Consider the following 24589-nt stretch of genomic DNA (forward strand, 5'->3'; position numbering starts at 1 on the left):
GTAAATAAAGTTTTATTGACTGGAACACAACCATGCTCATTTATTTACCTGTTTATTGTCTGTAGATGCTTTTGTGTTACAGTGGCTGAGTTGAGTTGTTGCAGCAGAGATTGATTATATGGTCCACAAAATCTAAAATATATAGTTTGGCTCTTTACTGAAGAAAAATTTGCCAACCCCTGGTTTAATTTTAGTGACAGCTATTCCATTTGTTCTCTAGTTGGTCAGATGGTATTTATTATTGATCATATGAAGAATTCCAATTTGGAGAGTGTTGGTATTTTTCTTTTTTTTTTTTACACTTTTCTCAGATTTTTGTTATAAAATGCTTTTGCATTATATACTGTAGAGATGATAATTATAATAGGTTTTATTATGGCATACTATTAAGATTATTATATTTGAGTACAGGAGCTATGTAAAATCAAACTAGTGTTATGTGAAGTACAGATGTAAGATGTCAGGAAGTTGTTCTGACAAATATGGCAAAACTTAATCATCAAAAAAGCAGTACCAATCTGGGGCCAGGTGTGGTGGCTCATGCTTGTAGTCTCAGCACTTTGGGAGGCTGAGGGGGGGGCCAAGGCACTTGAGGCCAGGAGTTCAGCCAGACTGGGAAATACAGTGAAACCTCATCTCTATAAAAAAGTACAAAAATTAGCTGGGCCTCATGGCATATGCTTATAGTCCCAGCTACTTGGGAGGCTGAGGTAGGAGGATCACTTGAGCCCGAGGAGGTTGAGGCTACAGTGAGCTGTGATCATAGCACTGCACTACAGCCTGGGAGTCAGAGTGGCACCCTGTCTCAAAAAAAAATAAAAATAAAAATAAATAAATAAATAAAAGTACTCACTACTCTTAGAGTATTAGCAAACTGAACTCTTTACTTAGCAGATTAGAAGATAACTATAGTCCTTCTGCCTTTGTTGCTGCTCTAGCATGCTATCCTGTGTTTATGCTGTACTTTCTAGGGTTTTTTACACACATTCTATTAGATGAAGCTGCCCAGGCCATGGAGTGTGAAACCATTATGCCTCTAGCATTAGCAACTCAAAACACTCGGATTGTCTTGGCTGGTGATCACATGCAGGTAAATGCCCTCTAAGTTGCTGTGTTGAAAGTAACTTTTAATTATATTTTGATGTTTAATCTATTTCTAAAACATCCTATGAAATCATGCCATGCATTATAACTTTAGTACTTCAAATCTGTACTAATAGTGAAAAATATTGTTATTTCTGAAGAAAAATTACTATTCTGCTACTCTTTTTCTTCTTTGGATAGTCTGTCACTGTTATAATTTTCATGTTTATTTAAGTTCTGTTCTTTTATAGTATGAATATCTGATTCTTACTTTTTTTTGTGAAGTAAAATTTAAATGATCATTCCTGTAGGATCCTGGGGAATTGTAATTCCCCAGCTCCTGACTTTACTATTTGTTTACCTGAAGGAGTAATTTTTGTTGGTGTAATAGAAAACTAGGAAATAGAGGGCTTAATTAAAAATTATAGCCAAAATCTGAAAGAGTGTGATTTTATATATTTGAATATCTATATGTAGGAAAGAGAAATACAGTTTTTCTATGAGGATACCTGTTTCACAAGGTCGCAGTTTGGGGCTCTTTCTCTCCTGCTGCAGTTAAGATTGGACTTACATCTTACTATATAGCTGTCAGGACATCAAGGAGAGAGTTAAATGTAGAGGAACAAATTCTGTTTTCATTTCTTTGCCTAAAGTAGTTTAATTTTGCTCTCTAGTGGTAAAAGGCATAACCATGAATGGCTCCTTATACTTCATACAATCAAGAGGATTGTTTTGTTAATTACTAAAAATGATTTTTTAGTGGTAGGCTGTATGTCCTACCAGCTCACCATTTAAAATAATTAATCAATTTTAGTGAAATAACTGTTAGACTCCCTCAGTGATGCAGTGGGTTGCATGCCTAGAATCACTGAAGTAGTAGCTATTCATTATTATGCTGGGGAGCCCTTTGTCAGGTGTAGAAAGAAACTCTAGGTTAGTGTTGGTAAACTGCAATGAGAAGTTAGACATTTTAGCCAAGTTCTTAGTAGAGGTAATGGTTCAGAGAAAATATTACTGATTGTGCTTGTCCCAGCATTTAGCATGTTGAGGTTTGGTATATAAGAAGTTTTAGCTTGGTGGATTTTTTTATAAGTAGGTTAAAAAATACTATTTGTATATTCAGTTAAACTTTCTCTGTATGTTTGTCTGTTACAGCTCAGTCCTTTTGTTTACAGCGAGTTTGCCAGGGAGAGAAACCTTCACGTTTCATTACTTGACCGACTCTATGAGCATTACCCTGCTGAGTTCCCATGTAGGATTCTCCTGTGTGAGAACTACCGCTCCCATGAAGCTATCATCAAGTAGGTGTGAACTGCCCCCTCCGTGTCATACTTTCTGTGGTCTGGTGGTGGGAAGGATCTCAAAACAGAACTGTTACTAGGGACAGATGATTCCCAACAGACTTACATAGTGTCCCTTGTCTTGCAAATTATGTTTAATTTTGTGTCTTTAAAAGAAAACTTCAGAAGTCAGAGTTGTAAGTTTTCACAGAGTAGGGCTATTTTGGGAAAAACTCAAATCATGTTCTTCCTCTGCTTTCTCACAACAATTAACACAGAAGACTTGTATGATCGAATGTAGGGAATTCCCTCCCACCAACAAATAAGCAACCAGTTCTGCAGGGGACACCAGCTGGGTGTCCTCCAATTCAATTCTGATACCATCTATCCAGAAATAACGTCCGATCCCACAGGTTGAGGGCTTAGAAGACTGCCCACCTGCCAGCCCTCCAGCAGTCACAAGCCTGGGCCTTGGGAACTTCTAACTGATCGCCTTCAAGTTGAGAGTCCTGCCACCCTCTCTTTGGGTCTTTGGGTTCACTTAATTTGCTGGAGTGGCTCACAGAACGCATGGAAACAGTTATTTACGTTTACTGGTTTCTTATCAAGGATATTACAGAGGATATAAATGAAGAGTGCCTAGGGCATGGTGTGGGAGAAAGTGTGCAGAGCTGGCATGCCCTCCCTGGGCACGCCACCATCCAGAACCTCCACATGTTCAGCTTTCTAGAGGCTTTCGAACCCAGTTCTTTGGGTTTTTATGGAAGGATTTGTGATGTCAGCATTTCTTCCCTCAGAGTATAGGGCGGAACCCTCTCTGTGGAGGGTCTTAAGACCCACACTTTGGAAGGACGAGGTAGGAAGTTTGCTTAAGTTCAGGAGTTCAAGTCCAGCCTGAGCAACACAGGGAGACCCCCTTTCTACCAAAAAAAAAAAAAAAAAATTAGCTGGGCATGGTGGCATGCAACTGTGGTCCCAGCTACTTGAGAGGCTGAGGTGGGAGGGCTTCTTGAACCCGAGAGGTTGAGGCTTCAGTGAGCCATGATTACACTGTTGCACTCCAGCCTGGGTGACAGAGCAAGACCCTGTCTCAGAAACAAAAATAAGAAGAAAAAGACTGGAAGATTAGAGTCTTGCTTTGGGGCCGATGAAAGGAAGGCAGGAGAAGGTCAGAGAGATTCTGGGCCTGACATACCCAAATTATAACAAAAGACTGTAACAAGAGCTATGGTAGTTATGAGCCAGGAACTATGGATGAAAAAAAATATATACACACACACACAGACACACACACACACACATAAATAAAATAACACCACAAGGGCAATTCTGGAAACCAAAACTTTAGATTATGTTAGCTATACATATGTTTTTCTGTGACCAAATATATAATCTGTATGAAAAGTTACATGCTATAATAAATATATTGACAAATAGCATGATGGTTTGCTTATGTCTTTGGCTATGTTGTACAAGGAATCTGCTTTAAAAGAAAGGAAGAAGGGAAAGAAAGGGAGGGAGAAAAACCATGAAACTTAATAAGTTTTAAAAGATTTCTGTTAGCTATAGTGTGCATAAATATAAAGAGATATAAAGGTATATATCTTAACAACTCAGTGGATTGTCACCACCTGCATGCAGCATGTAACCCTCATCCAGATCAGGAAGCAGAACATGACCAGCGCTCCGAACGCCCCTTTGTGCTCCTTTCCAGTCACTACCCTGACCAGAAACTTAACACTGTAAAAAAATGTAGTATAATTTAATAATATTGATTATGTCAACCATGTGAGAACCGTTTTTAGGTTTCCCTGAATGCAATTGGATAGATATAATTCTATCTCTCACAATGTGATTCTTCTATTGTCTTCAGTCGTTTGCTGCAGTCACGGATGAGTCAAGTACTAGATGGTGTCTTCATCAGTAAAGTGGATTCATTTTACAGCTTGATCGTCTTTCAGTTGTGTACATTGTTTCAGCATCTGTATATCTATGTGTTTGCATGTATTAGTACAATCATGGGTCACATTCTGAGAAATGTGTCATTAGGCAATTTTGTTGTTGTGTGAATGTCACAGTGAACTTACACTAACTAGATGGCATAGCCTACTACATATACAGGTTATATGGTGTATATAGCCTGTTGGCTCCTAGGTTACAAACCCGTACAAAGCATGCTACTGTACTGAATACTGTAGGTAATTATAAAACAATGGTATTTGTATATCTAAACATGGAAAAAGTATGGTAAAAATACAGTATTATGATCTTATGGGACCATCATCATATATACTGTCTGTTGTTGACTAAATCGTCATTATGTGGTACATGATTGTATGTGACTCATTTAAATAAAAATACATAGTAACCAAGGAAATATACTGGCTAGCAAATTTCCTCATAAAGTCTCATCTTGTGTTGAACTGTCATCATTTCTTCCTGTTTTGGCTTTGTAGCTTACCAAAATCATTCCATTTAACAATGTTACGCCAGGACCCTACTGTTGTTATTTTTGGAGAAATTTTTGGCATCATAAGTATTAGATGATTGGAGTAAAATTAATCATGGACATAAGGCAATATTATTAGAATTGACTTTTTTTTTTCTTATAGGTGAAATTAATATTGATGTAGATTTTCCCCCTTTTTTCTTTTTGTCTTTTACTACAGTTACACCTCTGAGCTTTTCTATGAGGGCAAACTGATGGCCAGTGGGAAGCAGCCAGCACACAAAGATTTCTACCCACTAACTTTCTTTACAGCACGAGGAGAAGATGTACAAGAAAAAAATAGCACAGCTTTTTATAATAATGCAGAGGTACCTTAATTCTTTTTTGAAAATTGTTGACATTTTCCTCAGTCACATCGTCTGGTTTTGTTAAGCATTTATTTAAAGTTTTGGGTTGACATTGTATTGCATATTGACTTCATTTACATGTTAATAGTATGTAAAGTTTATTCTTTCTTGTATAACATTGATTTGTTCAGATGAATCTCCTGTGGGAAACAAAAACTTTGATTTACATTTTGTCTTATGGTAAGACACAAAATACATGATTTCATTCAAAAGAAAAACCAACATTGTTCTCAATTAGATCATTATTGTTAGGTATCTAAAATAGACTCTGAGTAAGTTTTATAGTGCATATGCAAATGAGGTATCATTTTAAATGAATAAAACTTGAATTGCAGAATCCTGTGCTCCAGAGAGATCACATGGACCCAGACAGCAATGTTGCAATTCCATGATGTGCTCCAACTTACATAATTCTCTTATAATTTCTGACTTTTTAGGTTTAGAGAGAATGTGAGTATTTGAAGGGTCAGATCAGGCAGCAGACCAAAAAAATGGCAACGTCTTCAGGGGCTAACAAACCAGAAACCCTGGAGTTCAGGTTCTGTCCGTCAGGAGGGAGTGGAGTTCTGGACTTGAGGAAACCTGGAGGATGGCAGAGCATTGGGGGCATGGCTCTTGATCTCCAGTCTCCACTGCCCTTGAATTCCATGCTTTACCCATATTATTAACAAAGAAATGGCTTTTATGATGTAGTAGGAATTCATTTTTCCGTTAAGACATTGCTCACGGGCCTGTAGTTAGAAGTCAGTACAAAAAAATCATCAGTACTCACTTGATAAAATCCTAGCCAAAAACAAACTTGACATTTTGGTTAGTCTGTGCCGTTTAATTTTAGGAAAAGGTAAACTTTTCTTTAAATATTTGAAATATTGAAAATAACTTTAGGGGTCTCGTTTGTTGTTTTTGCACTCAAGTTGGAAACCACTGACCTAGGAATTAGCCGTGATTATGGGTGGGAGGGATGACAGGAAGCGGCAAGCAGGGCCTGAAATCCAGAAGCCTTGGTGGCCCTGCGGTGACATCAGGCATCAGAGCTGAGCCTTGATCCTTGATCCTGAGGCAGGATTGATGTTTGCCTACTACGACTGAGAGGCTCAGTTTCTCAGCCTGGGTTACTTGTTCATTCACAGTGACCTGGTGTGTTTCCCAGGAAACCCGTAAGCTATAGGATAAATAAGGTGCTGTTTCATGGACTGTCAGTTTTACTCAAAGGTTTTTTGTTTTTTGGTTTTTTTTGAAAAATATTTGTTCATATTAAAAGGTCACAAAGACAGCTCACTTTAAAGGTCGTGTGACCTTTAAATATTAAGCATGTAACTTTAGAGACATTTCAAATCACCTTGACTTTCACCAAAGCAGGGTTGTTCAGAGAGTGTCTTCAGCCCCATGAGTTACTGTAGTCAAAAATTTTGAGACATACTGCTCCAGGACTCTTTCTGCAAGGGGCAAAAACTGACCCTGTTCACCTCAGCTGAATACCAGTGTAGGTGTTTTGAATTTTTGAATACCAGTGTAGGCATATTTGGATACTAATATAGGTTTATTTGGACAGTAAGATTATTTTAGAAGCTCTGGTCTTTTCTTGATGGTATGTAATTTAAAAGTGAAACTCAAATCTATTTTGTGTTATAGAACAAGCAGAGGAAGTGGCATCAGTTGCATTCGTAGGGGAAAAATGATATCTTTTATAAAGAGTATAATACTTAGGAGAGCATTTGAAAATAGTTTACATTCCACTATTAGGAAAATAAGATAGTCTTACATAGAGTTAAAATAAAAATAAACTTTAAAAAAAAGGTTGGAAATAAAAGTAAAGTTCAAGAACCTCAAGTTGAAGGAATACTCATAGCATTTGTGCTGTGCACAGTTCTCTTTTGTTTAGGCAACATGCTTTTTATTTTACGTATCTCGTGCTTTGTACATCATTTGAAATTGTGTCTTCTTTCACGTGCTTAAAATTGTAGAAGGAGACTGAGAAAGATCATTCTTTTTTTTCTTGATTCTGAACTTATATCCCACAGTAATGAAATGGTTTCAGTTTAATGCCAAGGTGAGAAAAAAGTACAATTTAAATACTAAGCACCACAGATATGTTTTTTCTTTCTTTCTTTCTTTTTTTTTTTTCTTTTTGTTGACTCAGAGTCTCTCTTTGTCACCCAGGCCAGAGTGCAGTAGTGTGATCACTGCAGCCTTGACCTCCTGGGCTCAGGTGATCCTTTAGCTTCATTAGCTTCAGCCTCCCAAATAGCTGGGACTATGGGTACGCACCACCACGCCTAGTTAATTTTTTTTTAAATATATATTTTGTAAAGATGAGGTCTTACTATGTTGCCCAAGCTAGTCTTGAACTCCTGGGCTCAAGCGATCCTCTCACCTCAGCTTCCCAAAATGCTGGGAATAGAGGTGTGAGCAACCATACCGGGCCAAGGTTTAGTTCTTTACCTTGAAAAATTTAGTTGGAAGGGAGGAGCTATGGATAATAACCATAAGATGGTGTGGTCTGAGAGGTAGACAGAGTTGTACAGATATACAAAATGAATCCATTGGGCTTGGTGGCACCTGAGGCATAGAGGAGAACGTGGTTTTTGCCTCATATGTTTTGAGAATCTGCAGTTAATTATCTATATTTATAATTGTTACATCTCCCTAATAGGTTGATCTTTTTATCATTTTTAAATGTCCCTCCTTGGTGTGACTCATGCCTGTAATCCCAGCACATTAGGAGACCGAGGTGGATATATTGCTTGAGCCCAGGAGTTCAAGATCAGGCAACATGGTGAAACCCTGTCTCTAATGAAAAAATTAGGTGGGCATGGTGGCAGGTGCCTGTAGTACCAGCTACTCAGGAGTCTGAGGTGGGAGGATGGCTTGAGCTTGGGAGGTGGAGGTTGCAGTGAGCTGAGATTGCACCACCGCGTTGCCGCCTGGGTAACAGAGCTAGACCCTGTCTCAAAAAAATAAAATAAAATAAATAAATAATCCCTCTTTATCTTAGTACAGTTTTTTGTTTTAAAGTTGATGTGTCTGACATTAGTATAACAATTTCAGCTTGTTTATAGTTGCTGTTTGCACAGTATATCTTTTTTTATTGTACTTTCATCTTATTTACATGTTTGAATCTAAAGTGCATATTCTATAGACAGCATATTGTTAGATCTTGATTTTTTAAAAAAAGTCTGAAAATCTCTGCCTTTTTGTTCGTTTGTTTTGTTTTGTTTTCTTTTGTTTTTGAGACAGGGTCTTGCTTTGTCACCTAGGCTGGAATGCAGTGACACGATTATGGCTCACTGCAGCCTGGACCTCCCTGGGCTCAGGTGATCTTCCCACCTCAGCCTCCTAAGTAGCTGGGACTACAGATGTATGCCACTATGCCCAGCTAATTTTTGTATTTTTTGTAGAGATGGGATTTGCTGTGTTTCCCTGGCTGGTCTTGAACTCCTGGGCTCAAGCTATCCACCTCCCTCAGCCTCCCGAAGTTCTGGAATTGCAGACATCTTTGCATTTTGATTGGGATTTTTAATCCATTCACATTTAATGTTATTGATATGGTTGGATTTACCTCAGCCCTTTTTTCCTCTATGTCTCATGTAGTTTTTGATCTCCTGTGTCTCCTTTATTGCCTTTTTTTGTATTAAGTACATATTTTCTAGTGTCACATTTTAATTCCTTTAATTATTATTTTTCTTTTTTTTTTTTTTTTGTGAGACAAAGTCTTACTCTGTTGCTCAGGCTGGAGTGCAGTGGTATGTTCTTGGCTCACTGCAACCTTCGCCTCCCAGGTTCAAGTGATTATTGTGCCTCAGCCTCCCAAGTGGCTGGAATTGCAAGTGCCTGCCACCATGCCTGGCTAATTTTTGTATTTTTAATAGGGGCAGGGTTTCACCATGTTGGCCAGGCTGGTCTCAAATTCCTACTTCAAGTGATCCACCCACCTCGACCTCCCAAGGTGCTGGGGTTATAGGCATGAGCCACCATGCCCGGCCATTTCTTTTAATTATTTTTTAATTATATTTTTTGAGTTATTTTCTTAGTGGTTTCTTTAGGGCTTAAAATATACATCTTACTTTATCAGAATCTACTTCAAATTTTTACTAACTTATTTCCAAAGAGCTGTAGAAATTACTCCTACATAGCTCTATTCCTCCTTCCTTTCTGTGCCATTATAGTATATATAGTATACCTATATATAACAAACTATATTTTTATAATTATTAATTTATATAATTTTATGTTTTTAAAAAATTCTGAGAGAAGGGTGACAAGTACATATTTATGGAGTTTGCTATATTAACCTTCACTTCTCTTTGTGGATTTGAGTTACCATCTGGTGTCATTTTTTACCTACCTCCTTTGTGCTGTTATTGTCAAACATACTACATTATTATATGTTATAGCCTAACAATACAATTATGTACATATGGGCTTATGCAATTGCTTTTTAAATGAGTTAAGAGGAGAAAGGAGAAGAAATATGTTATTATACTGTCTTCTATCATTACCCACATAATCACCTTGACCGAGATCCTTTGTTTGTGTGGATTTGAATTATTGTCTGGTATCACTTGCTTTCAGCCTGAAGAACTTCCTTCAGTGTCTCTTGTAAGGGGAGTCTGCAAGTAAGGAATTCTCTTAGGTTATGTTTCATCTGGGCATGTCTCTATTTGGCCTCATTTTTGAAAAGTAGAATATAAGATTATTAGTCGAATTGGTTGGATTTTTTCTTTTAGCGCATTGAAATATGTTTTCTCACTGCTTTCTGGCCTCTATTGTTTCTGGTGAGAAATCTGTTAGTCTTACTGGAATTTCTTTGTAAGTGATGAGTTGTTTTTCTCTTGCTGTTTTCAAGGTTTTATTTTTGTAGTTTTTAATATGGTTGTCTGTTGTGTGGGTCTCCTTGCATTTATCTTACTCAAATTTCATTTGAGCTTGGATGTATAGCTCAGTGTTTTCCATCAAATATGGAAAATTTTTAGCCATTATTTCTTTGAACCTTTTTTCTGCTCCTTTCCATCTTTGCTCTCCTTCTGTTCTCCTATCAGATGCATGTTGGTGAGCTTAATTGGTGTTCCACACTTCTTTGAGGCTGTGTTCTTTTTTCTGCATTACTTTTTCTCTCTGTTCTTCAGATTGCGTAACCATTATGTATCTTCATGTTTGCTGAGTCATGCTTCTGTTATTTCAAATCTACATTTGACTCTTGGCAATAAATTTTTCATTTCAATGTTTTTACTTTTCTACTTCCTAGGGCATAAATTGCTCCACGGTGTAATCCAGCTGCCATGGGTCTCTTGGCAGAGACAGAATGTTACCAGTTTGTAAGCCTTCCTCTCACTGTCTCCTGGGCAGAACTTATGGAGCAGTTGTTGGGGGAATACATGGAACTTCCTCCTCACTGCTTTTCCCAACCTGCATCCATCCTATGGAGCAGGAGCTCTGTGTATGCTGTGTGTTTGTGTGTAATCCATGCTGCCATCCAGGTGCTTCCATCCAGCTGGTGCCACTACCCAATGTGGGTCTTCTGCAGTGCAGACCAGGGGAGGTTGGGATCTGCTGATGTTCAGTGGCTGCTGAGTCTACGAAGCATAGGTCTTCTGTCGTAGGAAGCTAGAGAAAATGGAGATTGTCAGTGGACTGCCAAGGCATTTGGAACAGCTCTCCTGCAATACAGAGCTATGTAGGAAAGAGGGACTGCACTGCTACCCACTGTCCCATTCCCTGTGTAGCAGGAGATGGTGGGTGGTTGGGGAACAGGTACTACCTGACTACTGCCAACTGCTTATCATAGGCCTTCTGCAGCACAAAGCTGTGAAAAATGAAATCTGCCAATGTTTACCAGCTGCCAAAAGCACCTGGAATAGGAGGGAGCTAGGGAGATGGAAATTGGCCCTTGGCCGTTGAAACAGTTCTGTAAGACAGAGCTGTGGGGGAATGGAGGCAGCCCGTAGCTTATAGGCCTCAACCTTCCACTGTTCTCAGTGAGTTTTGTAGGTTTTGTTGAATAGGTAGATGCTTCTCAATTTTCTTGTAACCTCTTTCGTCTGTCTTTAGAGACTTTGATTGTCTTTGCTAATTTTGACCAACTTAAAAGATGTCTGTCTGGGGAAGAGGTTTCCCACAATGACTCATACCATCATTCTAAGTCTGTTTTTTGACTACACGACAGTAGGATAAAGTGCAGAAATGGTTGTGTGTTGCTTAGTGGTGGGAACTCTGTTTATGGGGTGGGAGGGTGCAGCAGAGGTGTTTCCCAACTCATCTATCCCCACATCTAACCACATGGGTAAAGATAATTTTTTCTTATTCCTTATTTCAGTAGACTCAGTATGTCTACTCTGTTTCCTGATAGTGAGAACGCCATGTCTTTAGTTTGCTCTTCACATTCCCTGGGTGGTCTGTGTATGTGATGCACCTGCTGCTGTATCATAATAACAATAGGATAACTGTAGTCCTTACCTCTGTAGTTCATTGAATTTGTATCTGGACATGGGAACTGCTTCACAGTCAATAACCTCAAGTTTTTCAAAAGATGAAAATTGTCAATTTTTATTAAATATATTTAATATTATAAATTCAAATAGATACTGTTAGTAACTAATAAAGAAACGATGTACTTAAAGATATTTAAAAGCGTATCTCCTTCCTCTCTATGCCCCTAGACTCTTGACTGACCCTCTGTTGTGCTTGCCTTATATGTATTTTTTTTATTATAGCTCTCTTTTCTAAATAAACCATAAGCTCTTCTCCGTAAGTAGCAGGCAAGGTACATGTTTTATTAATTTTTGTACCTTCTCCACTGTGCCAAACATTGAAACTGTTTGATCAATTTATTGAATTAAAGTAGAACAAACTATCCTAAAAACCCTATCATAATCCAGTAATTAGGGTCTGAAAAATTTAGTTGCATAAACTGTGGTGTCTTTATTGCAAGGTTAATGAAATGGCTTGGCTGGACTTGTACCACTAGCAGGTAGTGAATTCTGAAAGTCTGTCTCTGTGATCCACATGTGGCCTACTCCCAACTGTGGTTTGTTGTCAATTGGTGGCTGTTGGCTGGTCTGCTTAGTTATATCAGTGAGGAAGGGGACAATGTTAGGCCTTGTACTGCTGGGAATTAGTGACGTCCCTGATGACAGGAAGCTTCTAGTTGGTTAGTTTCTCTGATCTGAAGATAGTGGACTTAGAATTACTGGGGCTGTGAGAACTTACCTCCCCTAGGATCATGGCCTGTCTTTTTCCCCATGCAGGAACTTGATCTTGTTCCTCCCTACACAGGAACTTGGGGGCCAGTAGCATTGCCCCTGATTTTCATGTTTTCACTGGTTGTAGTATTGGAGAATTTTACTCTTTAAAATGTAAATGGAAAAATTATATTCTCATTCTATTCACATCAGCAAAGCATTACTCCCATTTAGAGGTAGTTTTTTTTTTTTTTTTTTTTTTTTTTTTAATGACGTCTGCTAAAATGGGATCCTTTATAAATGTGTTTCGGTTACGATATTATTTTCTCCGAACATTGATGATGACTTTAATATGCATGTGTATGTTCGTTTAAAGGTGTTTGAAGTGGTGGAACGTGTGGAAGAGTTAAGAAGGAAGTGGCCAGTAGCGTGGGGGAAGTTAGATGATGGCAGTATTGGTGTGGTGACTCCATATGCTGATCAAGTGTTTAGAATACGTGCTGAACTTCGAAAAAAGAGATTATCTGATGTTAATGTAGAAAGGGTGCTAAATGTTCAAGGTAAGTATCAATTGAAATGAATTAAGTCATTCAAATGCTTAAATCTAAAGTGTGTTCACACTGGATTTTTAATGCTTAAGATCTCTTTTCTGAACTTATGTGTTCTTTTCATATCAAGTTCTTTAATGCCAGGTTTGGCAATTAAAGGTTGCACTCATTTACATGTTTATTAAATTTTTATATCCAAACAAAATAAGTATTAACAAATATACCTTTTCTATGACCATAATTGTATCAGTGCCACATAGTATGTGTATGCTGTGAATTACAATCATAATAGTATATCACACATTTTGCTGTTATACTGTATCTGAGGATGAATTTCTTCATAAAGATTTTTATGTATAGGCTTTTCTAAGTTTATAGTTAACAGCAACTCCTTTATAGGCTTTTCTAAGTTTATAGTTAACAGCAACTCCTTTAAATTATCTTCATTTAATTAATTGCTATAAAATTTGTGCTTTTAAATATATGAAGCAACATTATGATGTGAACCCTAAATGAAGCCTAATACAATGTTAGGTTTTATGGTAATATCCAGCAGTAAGAGCATGGGAAAAAAATAGTTCTACTGTACGATGTGTTATCCAGATTATACAGAATTTAGGTGAGCATTTTAGAAAGAACATTAGGAGTAAATTAGAAAGCACCCAGAGAAGACTTAAGGTAGTGAATGGTCAAGAAACTGCCATGAGAAAACTAGGATGTTTGGCCTGGAGAGGAGAAGACTAAGGATTGACATCAACATTGTATTGAGACTCGTCATAGGGTGAGGGAATAGATATGTTACTATATGAAGCACATAAGAAAAAATGATATACACCTAGACTTTCTGTAGACTTCTTTATGAAATCAACTGTGCCTGCCCCCGTTGGCCAGAGACTAGATGACTCTTTCAACAAAGGGTCCTTGTGTTGGATGGAACGTGGGACTGGATAGTTTTTAAGGTTGGTTCCAACAGTATCCTTAAAAATATTTTTTTTATGGTCATAAAATATGTATGATGTAAAATTGACCATTTTAACCATTTTTATGCACATAAGTTCTGTGGCATTAAGTTCATTTACGTTATTGTGTAACAGTCGTCACCATTCATCTCTAGAACTTTTTTGAGCTTTCCAAACTGAAATTCTATACGCATTAAATGCCCCCATTCCTCCTTACCTCCTGGCAGTCACCCTTCTGCATTCTTTCTCTATGAATTTGACTATTCTAGCTACCTCATATAAATGGAATTATGTAGTATTTGTCCTTTTGTGACTGGTTTATTTCACTTAGCATAATGCCTTCAAGGTTCATCCATGTTGTAAGATGTGTCAGAATTTCATGCCTTTATGAGGCTGAATAATCTATTGTATGTATATGCCACATTCTGTTGATCCATTCCTCTGTCCAGGGATACTTACTTGTGTTGCTTCCACCTTTTGGCTATTGTGAATAATGCTGCTATGAATGTGGATGTACAAATATCTGTTTGAGTTGCTCCTTTCAGTTCTTTTGAGTATGTATGTAAGCATAGAATTGCTGGATCATATGGTAGTTCTCTGCTTAATTTCTTGAAGAACTGCTGCACTGTTTTCCACAGCAGCTGTACCATTGGACATTCTCACCAGCAGTGCATAAGGGTTTCAGTTTCTCCGCATCTTTGCCAATGTTTGTTATTTAGCAATTACATTTTAAAAAATGCAATGCTTTTATTATATCAGTGGTTCAGAATGACAATCTTAAGTCTTTTCTTAAAAATTTTCTTTGTAGGAAAGCAATTCAGAGTTTTGTTTCTTAGCACAGTACGTACAAGACATACTTGTAAACATAAACAGACACCAATTAAAAAGAAAGAGCAACTTCTGGAAGATTCCACAGAGGACTTAGATTATGGTTTTTTATCTAACTACAAGCTTCTCAATACTGCCATCACAAGAGCACAATCCCTGGTTGCTGTGGTGGGTGATCCCATTGCTCTGTGCTCTATTGGAAGATGCAGGTAAATATGTATTAATGTTGAGACATTAAAGGGGAAATGTGACATGATTTGTATCCCTGTGTGTACATTTATTCATATGACCTACTGGCTAATTAAAATCAGGTTTATTATAGCCTGATATCCAATGGGAACACAAAAGCATATTACTTTGAATCTATTTATTGTATGCATAATTGTGTATTCATTGAGCCATTATTCAAGAGATATTTCCTGAGTGACTTCTAGGTTCTAAGCACTCTTCCAGCTCCTAAAGATACAGCAGTGAACAAAATACACAAAAGATCTCTGCCCTTGTGGGCTTACATGTTATTTGTGGGGCTTACTTTTTACTATTAAGGAGAGGAAGATTACCATACACTAAATAGGAATATTACATAGTATTTTACATGGTAAGTTGAATGGAAAGGAAAATATTAAGAGGAATTAGGAGTGATGGGGACGGGGCAGACTGGCTTGTGATTATAAATAGCATGGTGAGAGCAGACTTCACTGAGAAGCTGACTTTGGAAGTGAGGGAGAAGCTATTTGGGTTAAAAGTGCTCCAGGAAGAAGCAACAACCAGAGCAAGGGTCCTGAGCTGGTTTCATGTATGTGTCTGTAATTGATGGATATTAACTTTTGTATCCCTTGGTGCCTCACTTTTCCCCTTCATTGTTCTAATTTTTGATGAATTTCCTTCTGTAGTCTTGCTCTCTCAAGGCTTCTCAATGTAGATAATTCTTTGTATCTGGTTAATCCAGAAGATCTTAACATTAGGGGGTTAGACGTGGTCATTACTTGTCTTTTGATAGCATTATTAGTATTCATTAGACTTTAGTTTTAAGGAACAATTTCTACTAAATATGGTTAAAATACCAACCTGCACACCAAAATCTTTCTTTATACACTTGTGACTTATACCAGTGAATTGGAATTTTAACTGTACGAAGCCAGTAATAGAAAATTTGGCCTTTTGAGTATTGAAGAACTGTGTTAGCATTTAAAAAAAAAAAAAAAAAAGCAGTTGAACAGATATTTATATATTCTTTTGTGAAAAAGAGAGAAATACACTAGGGATTACTTAAAATTTTATAAGTATGCTAGTTCCTGTCATAGGAAGTTTGGAATAGTAAAAAGAAATGTAGATAGTCCTGAATCTGCCTTGGGGTAATTATTTCTTTTTGATCTGTTAGAATTAAAGTAGACAAAACTATTAGGACATGGCACTCTTTAAATCAGGTTTTTTTTTCTTACAATATAGATGATGATAGCACTTTATTATCTGTTTTTGTGTTCTAGCAGGAAGAAAAATCCTATGGGAAGGGAGACTATTTGACACCTTTAAGAATCAGTTTGATGTATCAGAATTTAAGACCCTCAAAAAGTTCATGGCCTTTCTAGGGGAAAGCTGTCATCAGAAGAATCAAGTAGAGTTTTAATTGATGAAAAAAATGTTTCTTCTTTAAAAATCAAAGCTTGGAGGGTCCGTGACTTTGTCTATAAACAATTCTGTTGTAACATCTTTAATTTCATACCTTAAAAACATATTGCCATGCATTTGTAGTCACTAATGACAAAAAATTGGAGGGAGGAGAATTTTTTTTTTTTTTTTTTTTTGAGACTGAGTTTCACTCTTGTTGCCCAGGCTGGAGTGCACTGGCACAATACCGGCTCACCGCAACCTCCGCCTCCTGGGTTCAAGCAGTTCTCCTACCTCAGCCTCCCAAGTAGCTGGGATTACAGGCCACCACACCCAGCTAATTTTTTGTATTTTTGGTAGAGACGGGGTTTCTCCATGTTGATCAGGCTGGTCTTGAACTCCCGACCCCAGGTAGTCTGCCCACCTCGGCCTCCCAAAGTGCTAGGATTACAGGCGTGAGCCACCACGCCTAGCTGAAAATATCCTAAGTTACAAATGAATAGAAGAAACCAAGTATATCAAGGAGTCTACTATTTTGGCTTTCATCCTAAGAATTTTACTTTATATTACTTTACTAGTCATTGTAAGTATATTTGGTTAGAATGTTGCTTGTGGTATTTTACCATTTTTGCTTATATTTATTATTTGATAAGTGAGACAGCACATACTATTTGATTAGAATGTAATATATTAAAGCACATATGTAGATTGGAATGTGTTGAAAACAACTAGAAACTATGAGGGGAGTAAACGGATATGAGAATAGTGTTACGGTCAGGCGCAGTGGCTCACACCTGTAATCCCAGCACTCTGAGAGGCCCTGGTGGGTGGATTGCTTGTGCTCAGGAGTTTGAGACCAGCCTGGGCAACATGGCAAAACCTTGTCCCTACAAAAAATACAAAGTTCAGCTGGGTGTGGTGGCATGTGCCTGTGGTCCCAGCTACTCAGGAGGCTGAGGTGGGAGGATCGTTTGAGCCCAGGAGGTCAAGGCTCTAGTGATCACGCCACTGCACTCCAGCCTGGGTGACAGAGCAAGACCCTGCCTCAAAGAAAATTAAAAAAAGAATAGTATTAAGCCACATTAGGTTTGGGTTCTCCTTACATATAACTCCAAATATATTTACCAACCTGAATATTTTTAAAGAAACCATTACCCCTTTCTTAATAGAGTCATATTATACTGTGAATTGCATGAGATCAGCATTTTTCATCCATTCTCTGACAGAAGTCATTACTTTCTTGGAGCAAATGGGTGAATAATTCTTCCTGAGGCCATGCTTTCAGAATTATCCAGGGCTAATTTTTAACTTCAAAGCTGAATCTACTGTTGCCTGTTTCTTACTACTCAACTGGGAAGTGTCAAGGTATACACCTTAATTGATAAGCTAAGCAGAATATTTTCAGGGAAGTAAATATACTGTGTTGAGTGGAAAAAAAACCATACATTTCATAGTTACATGGCAATGTTGATTATCTGCTTTATTTGTACAGTTTAATCATGGCTGTAGCCCACGAATTAATGGTTGGGGCATATGGATATTTAAGCTTTAATCTCACTAATTTAATTAGATATTAATTTACCCTCACAATACAAGTAAACTCAGAGAATGTAATACGATTCTTGGGTCCTGTAAAAATGGAAGAGTGAGTTCTTTGAGTTCATTAGGACTGTTTTCCTGCTTTTTTCATTTAATATTTTCAAAAAAACTAATATATTCCCAAATATCAATCAAGTTTTTGAGGAATACTTACTGTGTATATTATATCAGTTCAGAAGTCAGTCAGTTATATATTCTTTTTTGTTTTATTTTTAAACAGATTTTTTTTTCTGTTAATCCAAAATGGATATAGTGAAGATCCTCCCGCTCTCGCGCCAAGCTAACAAGTATTAATAGTGGCTGCTGTTTATTGACAGCTTTCTTTGAGCCAGGTGCTGGTTTATGTACTTTGCACACATTGCCTCATTCGGTCCTCTTAACAACCCTATAATGTGGATATTTTATTTGCATTTTAAATGGGCAGCCTGATTCAGAGAGATTAAATTGCCCAGGGTCACATATCTATTATGTGGTCCACTCAAACAGATGTCAGATTGACTTCAAAACCCACATTCTTCTCTCTGGTTATGCTGCCTTTCCCAGAACTGATGGATATGCTCAGATAAATCTGCACGGAATGGCAGGAGGCTAAGAGGAGAGTGATAACCTTTCTTCAAACCAAGACCTTTGGAGAAGGTCTTCCCTTGAACTGAATTTCTTCATTTAGCACATTTTATTTACTCTGTGAAATATAAACATATCTCATGTATGTGTAGAGATGTATGTATATGTGTACACACACACACACACACACACACACACACACACACACAGACAGAGTGACCTAAGGACACCAAGTGATGTTTTAGTGTTTTATCAGTCATCTTAGAAGTAAGGTTAACACAGAAAGAAAATCAAACTTTGTGTTCAGGCAGTGATTAAAAATAAGGTTACATCCTTTGAAATGCCTAAAATTATATTACAGTGTAATGCACAGTTGGGTTTTTAAACCAATAGTACTAAAAAATGGTTAACATAATATTATATTAACATTTTAGGGAGGGGGCTAAGAATTGATAAAATCTTTAAATAACCAGAGTGGTGAATTCTTGTCCTCATTCTAATGTGATCTTTCTATTATCTGTATTCAGAAATGCTTCATAATTGTATACACAGTACTTTGGTCAGATATTGGGGAGTTCAAGGGCCAGTGTAAAGAGAAAAAAGGAAAAACTTTAGCTTTAAAACTAAGAATTTTTGAAGGAAAGAAGCATTTCCCTGAAAATTTAGAAGACACAAATGTCATTTCAATAGTAAAGAATAATAATAATAGTCGTGCTGGTGCCCCACTTTACACATGAGGAAACTGAAGTATAAAGAGAGGCTAAGTAATCTGCACGAAGTCACACAGCTACTGAATGATAGAGTCAAGATTTTGGGCTAGTTCTAGAATCCATATGCTTTACCATTTTGCTATATTAACGGTGCCCCCTCCCCCCCCAAAAAATGTCAGATTTAACATGCAAATTTCAGGTCACTTTTAGAGCCAGTTTAACTTGATTAACTTATAGTAATTATTTAATGTTACTTTTAAATTAGTATACTTTAACTCGAAGGCTATTTCTTTGAAATCCCTGGAATCTTGTAGGCAAAGACTGTCACCGAGCTCCAGCTTTTTGTGAAGTATGAGGTTGTTTGACTTAACTCAACGTTACTTGAAATTCTGTTCATTGCAGTCAAGGTCAGTGAGGGTGATATAGGAACAGGGTATGGAGTTTTAAAAGGTAGCTTAAAAATAGATCAGGTTCTAGCATTTTGGCTGTGTAAGCTGGAGATGAAAAACATAATAAGAAATTGATATTAAAAATTGAGCTAGAGGCTGGGTACAGTAACTCATGCCCATAATCCTAGCACTTTGAGAGGTCGAGGTGGGAGGATTACTTGAGGCCAGGAGTTTGAAACCAGCCCTGGCATCATAGCGAGACCCCATCTCTACAAAAAAAAATTTTAAAAATTAGCCAGGTGTAGTGGCACACACCTACAGTCCCAGCTACTATGGAGGCTGAGGCAAGAGGCTTGAGCCCAGGAGTTCAAGGTTACAGTGAGCTGTGATCATGCCACGGCCCTCCTGCCTTCAGTCTGAGTGACACCACGACCCTGTCTGAACAAACAAAAAACTCAACTAGACAGAGTAAAAGTCAATCCATTCTTTCCTTGATGTTTTGCTTTGTCTTGAAGTCCAACACAAACATGAAATGCCACTTTATGAAACTGATACTTTATCAATTAGACTGAAAAGACCTTTTGAATATAGTATGTAGTAGAATTGTATTGATAAAAATATTCATACAGTTGAATATTGTGGCTATTCTTATTAAAAGGGTGGGAAAGTGGATGGATTTTAGATCCTGAGTGCTATATAAGATAGTCCTTCCTTATATTTTCTCATGTTAAGATGAGAAAAAAAGCACAGTTCCTTCATTGGGCTTCTTAAAAATAAAAATAAAGGACAGCTTTTCAGCGTGCGTTTCTTGGCAACACACATTTCCAGCAACTGCATGACTGTTTTATTAGCCTTAGTCTTATGGTCAGAAGTATATATTTAATATTTTGTAGCATTTTTACTTTTTCTGTTGTTTACATATAGGTCTAAAATTTTTTCTGAACCCATTTGTTTATTTTTTTGTTTATTCATTCCATTTAACATTTTTTATTTTTTCTTATTAAACTTATGTTTTTCAACAGCTTTATGGGTACAAGTGGTTTCTGGTTACATGGATAAGTTGTATAGTAATCAAGACTGGGCTTTTAGTGTACCCCTCACCTGAATAGTGTACATTGTACCCAACAGATAGTTTTTCATTCCTTACCCCTCTCCCACCCCTCTACCTTCTGAATCTCCAATATCTCAATTCATTTCTTAAACTCATCTTCAAAAAACTAGGAAAGATGGATAGAAGGCATATGTAAGAGAAGCATAGTTTGAAATTAAACTCTGCAAAGTTTTATGAATATATTAATAACTCAATTCCCATTCATATACTAACTTTTATAATATAAACCTTTTCATTTATGCTTCTTGAAGCCATCTTGATTACCTGCTGTCCACCTGGACACAAGGATACCAACTTGGGAAGAAACCATATCACATATCTTTTATAGCATAATAAAACATTATTTGAACCTCTCATATTAAACATAGGTATGCATATTTATAATAGTCATTTAAAATTTAAAAACTATATGTTGTCTTTTGTAATGTGTATTTAATAATTTTAATATTTAGAAATCAATTTTCAAACCTAGGAACAACAGTATACAAATGCAACAAGTTTTGAATGTATTTTTCTCCTTTAGTACTTATTAATTTAATTAAGAAATGAATAATCAACATTAAAATTAGCATTCCAACTTCCTATATTTTTCATAATTCATTTAACACTTATAACTTAGTTAATAGTATAAGTTGTGCTTGTGACTAGCACCTGTTAATTAAGAGAAAAATAAGGAGTAGCTGGTTATTTCTTAAGAATTTTCATGAGGATTATCTACTTTGTGACTCAAATTTATGTCTTGAGTTGGCTTTTCTTAGTCATCTAACACTAGGCTACTTTGGCCTTATAATTCAAATATATACACACACACATAGATACACATGTTTGTGTGTATCTCTGTGTGTGTATATATATGTGTATGTATATATGTGCATATATACACATATACATGCATGTATATGTGTGTATGCATATGTATATAAATTAGAATTATTTATATTCATTATATTGAATTTTATGTATATATAGTATATATATGTATGTAGTAAGTATGCCTAGAAGTACAAATTTTTTATGAAATGAGTTGCCATCAGTTTTGAAAACTTATTATGTGGGTAATAAAAAACATCATTTTGAATTAGTGTGGATAGGTGAGTACTGACCATATTACTTGCATTGATGAGCCAAAATTAATGGAGAGCCTATTTTATATGTACTGTAATACAAGGTATGACTATAGTTTCAAAATCAAACTTCTGTAGTCTTGTGATCTAGTAGAAAGATTTTATCTCAATCATAGTCAGATGACTATTGGGTTTAAGGATTTGAAGTTGGGGTGGAATTTGAAATTATCTTTAGTTACTTATGTTCATTTCTGTGATCTCATCCATTGAATTATAAACTGATCTTGTAAATCTTTTCTGTAGGAAATTTTGGGAACGGTTTATTGCCCTGTGTCATGAAAACAATAGCCTACATGGAATCACTTTCGAACAGATCAAGGCCCAGTTAGAGGCTTTAGAGCTAAAGAAGACATACGTGTTGAATCCGCTGGCACCTGAATTTATCCCCCGGGCTCTAAGACTGCAGCATTCAGGAAGTACCAACAAACAGCAGCAATCACCACCCAAGGTAAAGCCTCTGTTAATGAAATTGAAGAGGTTAAAGGGAGAAAACTGCGCAGAAGTGCCAAAGGTTTATTGGGCTGCAAGTTACTTTAAGTGTTGGAATTGAAGGTTACATTTGGCGGCAAGCGGTTTCTGCAAGGAACTTGTTTAGTGTGGACATGTAAGTGAAAATACAGTGTGGCATTTAGTCATGCTTAATGTTATAATCATTCTCAAAACAATTTTTAATACCTGATAACTTTTGATATCATTTATGTAAAATAACCTCCTAATCCTCTTTACTGATAAGAGTTGTTTTAGTGAGATGTGAAAAAAACAAAGAAGTTTAAAAGATTATCACACTTATTAAAACATGTCCTTACATTCTTTATAAGGAATAATGTTATAATAATGATATTTATATAAAGAAAATAATTCTGAACCTTTACTGATGACCGATTCGTTTGAGGTGGTATTTGACAGAGTAAAAAAATTTGGCTGACTTCTTGAAGATGACTGTAATTGATTTTGACCCATATTTCTTGTATAGAAGTATTCTAGTCAGAGGAAGTGGAGCAGGGGAGTCAAGGCCATTTCCACTTTTGAACTGTAGTTACTTTGGACAGAGACACCTGGCTTCTTTGCTAGAGTGCCTGAAAAAAATGCTTGCACTTACCGTCTAGAAAAAAAAGTTCTGAGACTGGCATGTTTAGTATTTGTTCTGTTTTGTTTTGTTTTGTTTTAATATTTATAATCATCAGCATATTAAAGTTACCAGTAAGAATTAAAAGAGTATATCAGTTTTGCACTTCCTTTAAAAAATGTAAATCTTTTTTTTTTTTAGACAGGGTCTCTGTCACCCAGGCTGGAGTGCAGTGGCACAATCTGGGCTCACTGCAGCCTCCACCTCCTAGGCTCAAGCAGTCCTCTTGCCTCAGCCTCTGGAGTAGCTGGGACTACAGGCGCATACCACCACGCCTGGCTAACTTTTGTATTTTTTGTAGAGACAGGGTTTAGCATGTTGCCCAGGCTGGTCTCAAACTGCTGGGCTCAGGGGATCTGCATGACTTGGCCTCCCAAAGTGCTGGGATTAAAGGCATGAGCCACTGCACCAGGGCAAAAAATGTAAATCTTAATGTGTAAGCAGTAATTAATGGTTTGATACTTTGAAAATCTTTTAGCTAAATAGTTACTCCGCTGAGAAGAGAACTATTCTGTTAATAGTTTATTAACAGAATAACTATCTGTTAATAGTTATTAATAGTTATTAATAGTTATTAATAGTTATTCTGTTAATAACTATTCTGTTAATATACTGTTGTACATTCTTAGTTTAATAAAAATGGACCTAATGTACAATACTACTTGTGATTTGGCATCTTTAGGGTATCACACATTCTACATAAATGAATCTTGTAGATTTCTCAAGCTTATACTATTAATGTATTAGCTGTTTATTTATCAGTTAAGTTACTTCTATGTGCCTGATGTTATTGTAGGTGCTAAAGGAGCACAGATAAGCAAGTTAGCCCCTGAGTTCTCCTGTGGCCATGTTGGAGGAGTGAGAGGAAGTAGATAGATTCAAGCAAATGTCTACCAAGGAGATCTTGTTCAGAAGTTTATTGGATGGGTGGAGGTAGTGGGAGATTGGGGAAACATGTCAAAAACTGGAAGATAAGCTCAGTTAAGGCAGAGATTTTTGCCTGTATTATTTGCTGCTCTCACCTCTGTGCCTAGAGCAAAATCTGACTCATAATAGGTACTTAGAAGTAGTTTTTAAATGAATGAGTAAAGCTTAAGAGAGCTTTTACAAAAGACTCATGGTATGAGAGAACAGGGGACATGACTTTCATACATAGCTAGCTCTAGCTTACTGCTACATCATTATTACTATTATTATTTTTTGAGACAGAGTCTTGCTCTGTCGCCCAGGCTGGAGTGCAATGGGGCGATGCGATCTTGACTTACTGCAGCCTCTGCCTCCCGGGTTCAGGCGATTCTCCTGCCTCAGCCTCCCAACTAGCTGGGACTACAGGCAAGCGCCACCATGCCCGGTAATTTTGTGTGTGTGTGTGTGTGTATGTGTTTTAGTAGGACGGGGTTTCGCCACATTGGCCAGGCTGGTCTCAAACTCCTGACCTCAAGGGATCCGCCTGCCTTGGCCTGCCAAAGTGCTGGGATTACAGACTTGAGCACTGTGTCTAGCCTGCTATATTATTATTTTGTTAATAAGCTACCAAACACTGTGTATTTTATGTAAACTAAGTAAATTTACTGTTCTATGGTTTCTTGCTGAGTCAAAATACAAAATACAGTGACTGGAGGATTG

The 24589-nt window shown here is 37.0% G+C and overlaps 1 protein-coding gene across 3 annotated transcripts in view; it reads left to right on the forward strand.

Annotated features, from left to right (window-relative positions):
- The window catches only part of HELZ (helicase with zinc finger), a 176288-nt gene that overhangs the window by 97490 nt on the left and 54209 nt on the right, over nt 1-24589 (forward strand). For all 3 annotated transcript variants that reach the window (XM_050762384.1, XM_050762386.1, XM_050762385.1), the window contains 6 exons: nt 972-1090; nt 2239-2384; nt 5033-5180; nt 12774-12957; nt 14713-14941; nt 22081-22285. In XM_050762384.1, coding sequence (XP_050618341.1) covers nt 972-1090; nt 2239-2384; nt 5033-5180; nt 12774-12957; nt 14713-14941; nt 22081-22285 — 1031 coding nt within the window. The remainder of the gene's footprint in view (nt 1-971; nt 1091-2238; nt 2385-5032; nt 5181-12773; nt 12958-14712; nt 14942-22080; nt 22286-24589) is intronic.

Source organism: Macaca thibetana, chromosome 16 (genome assembly GCF_024542745.1).
Source record: "Macaca thibetana thibetana isolate TM-01 chromosome 16, ASM2454274v1, whole genome shotgun sequence".
NCBI classification, from domain to species: domain Eukaryota; kingdom Metazoa; phylum Chordata; class Mammalia; order Primates; family Cercopithecidae; genus Macaca; species Macaca thibetana.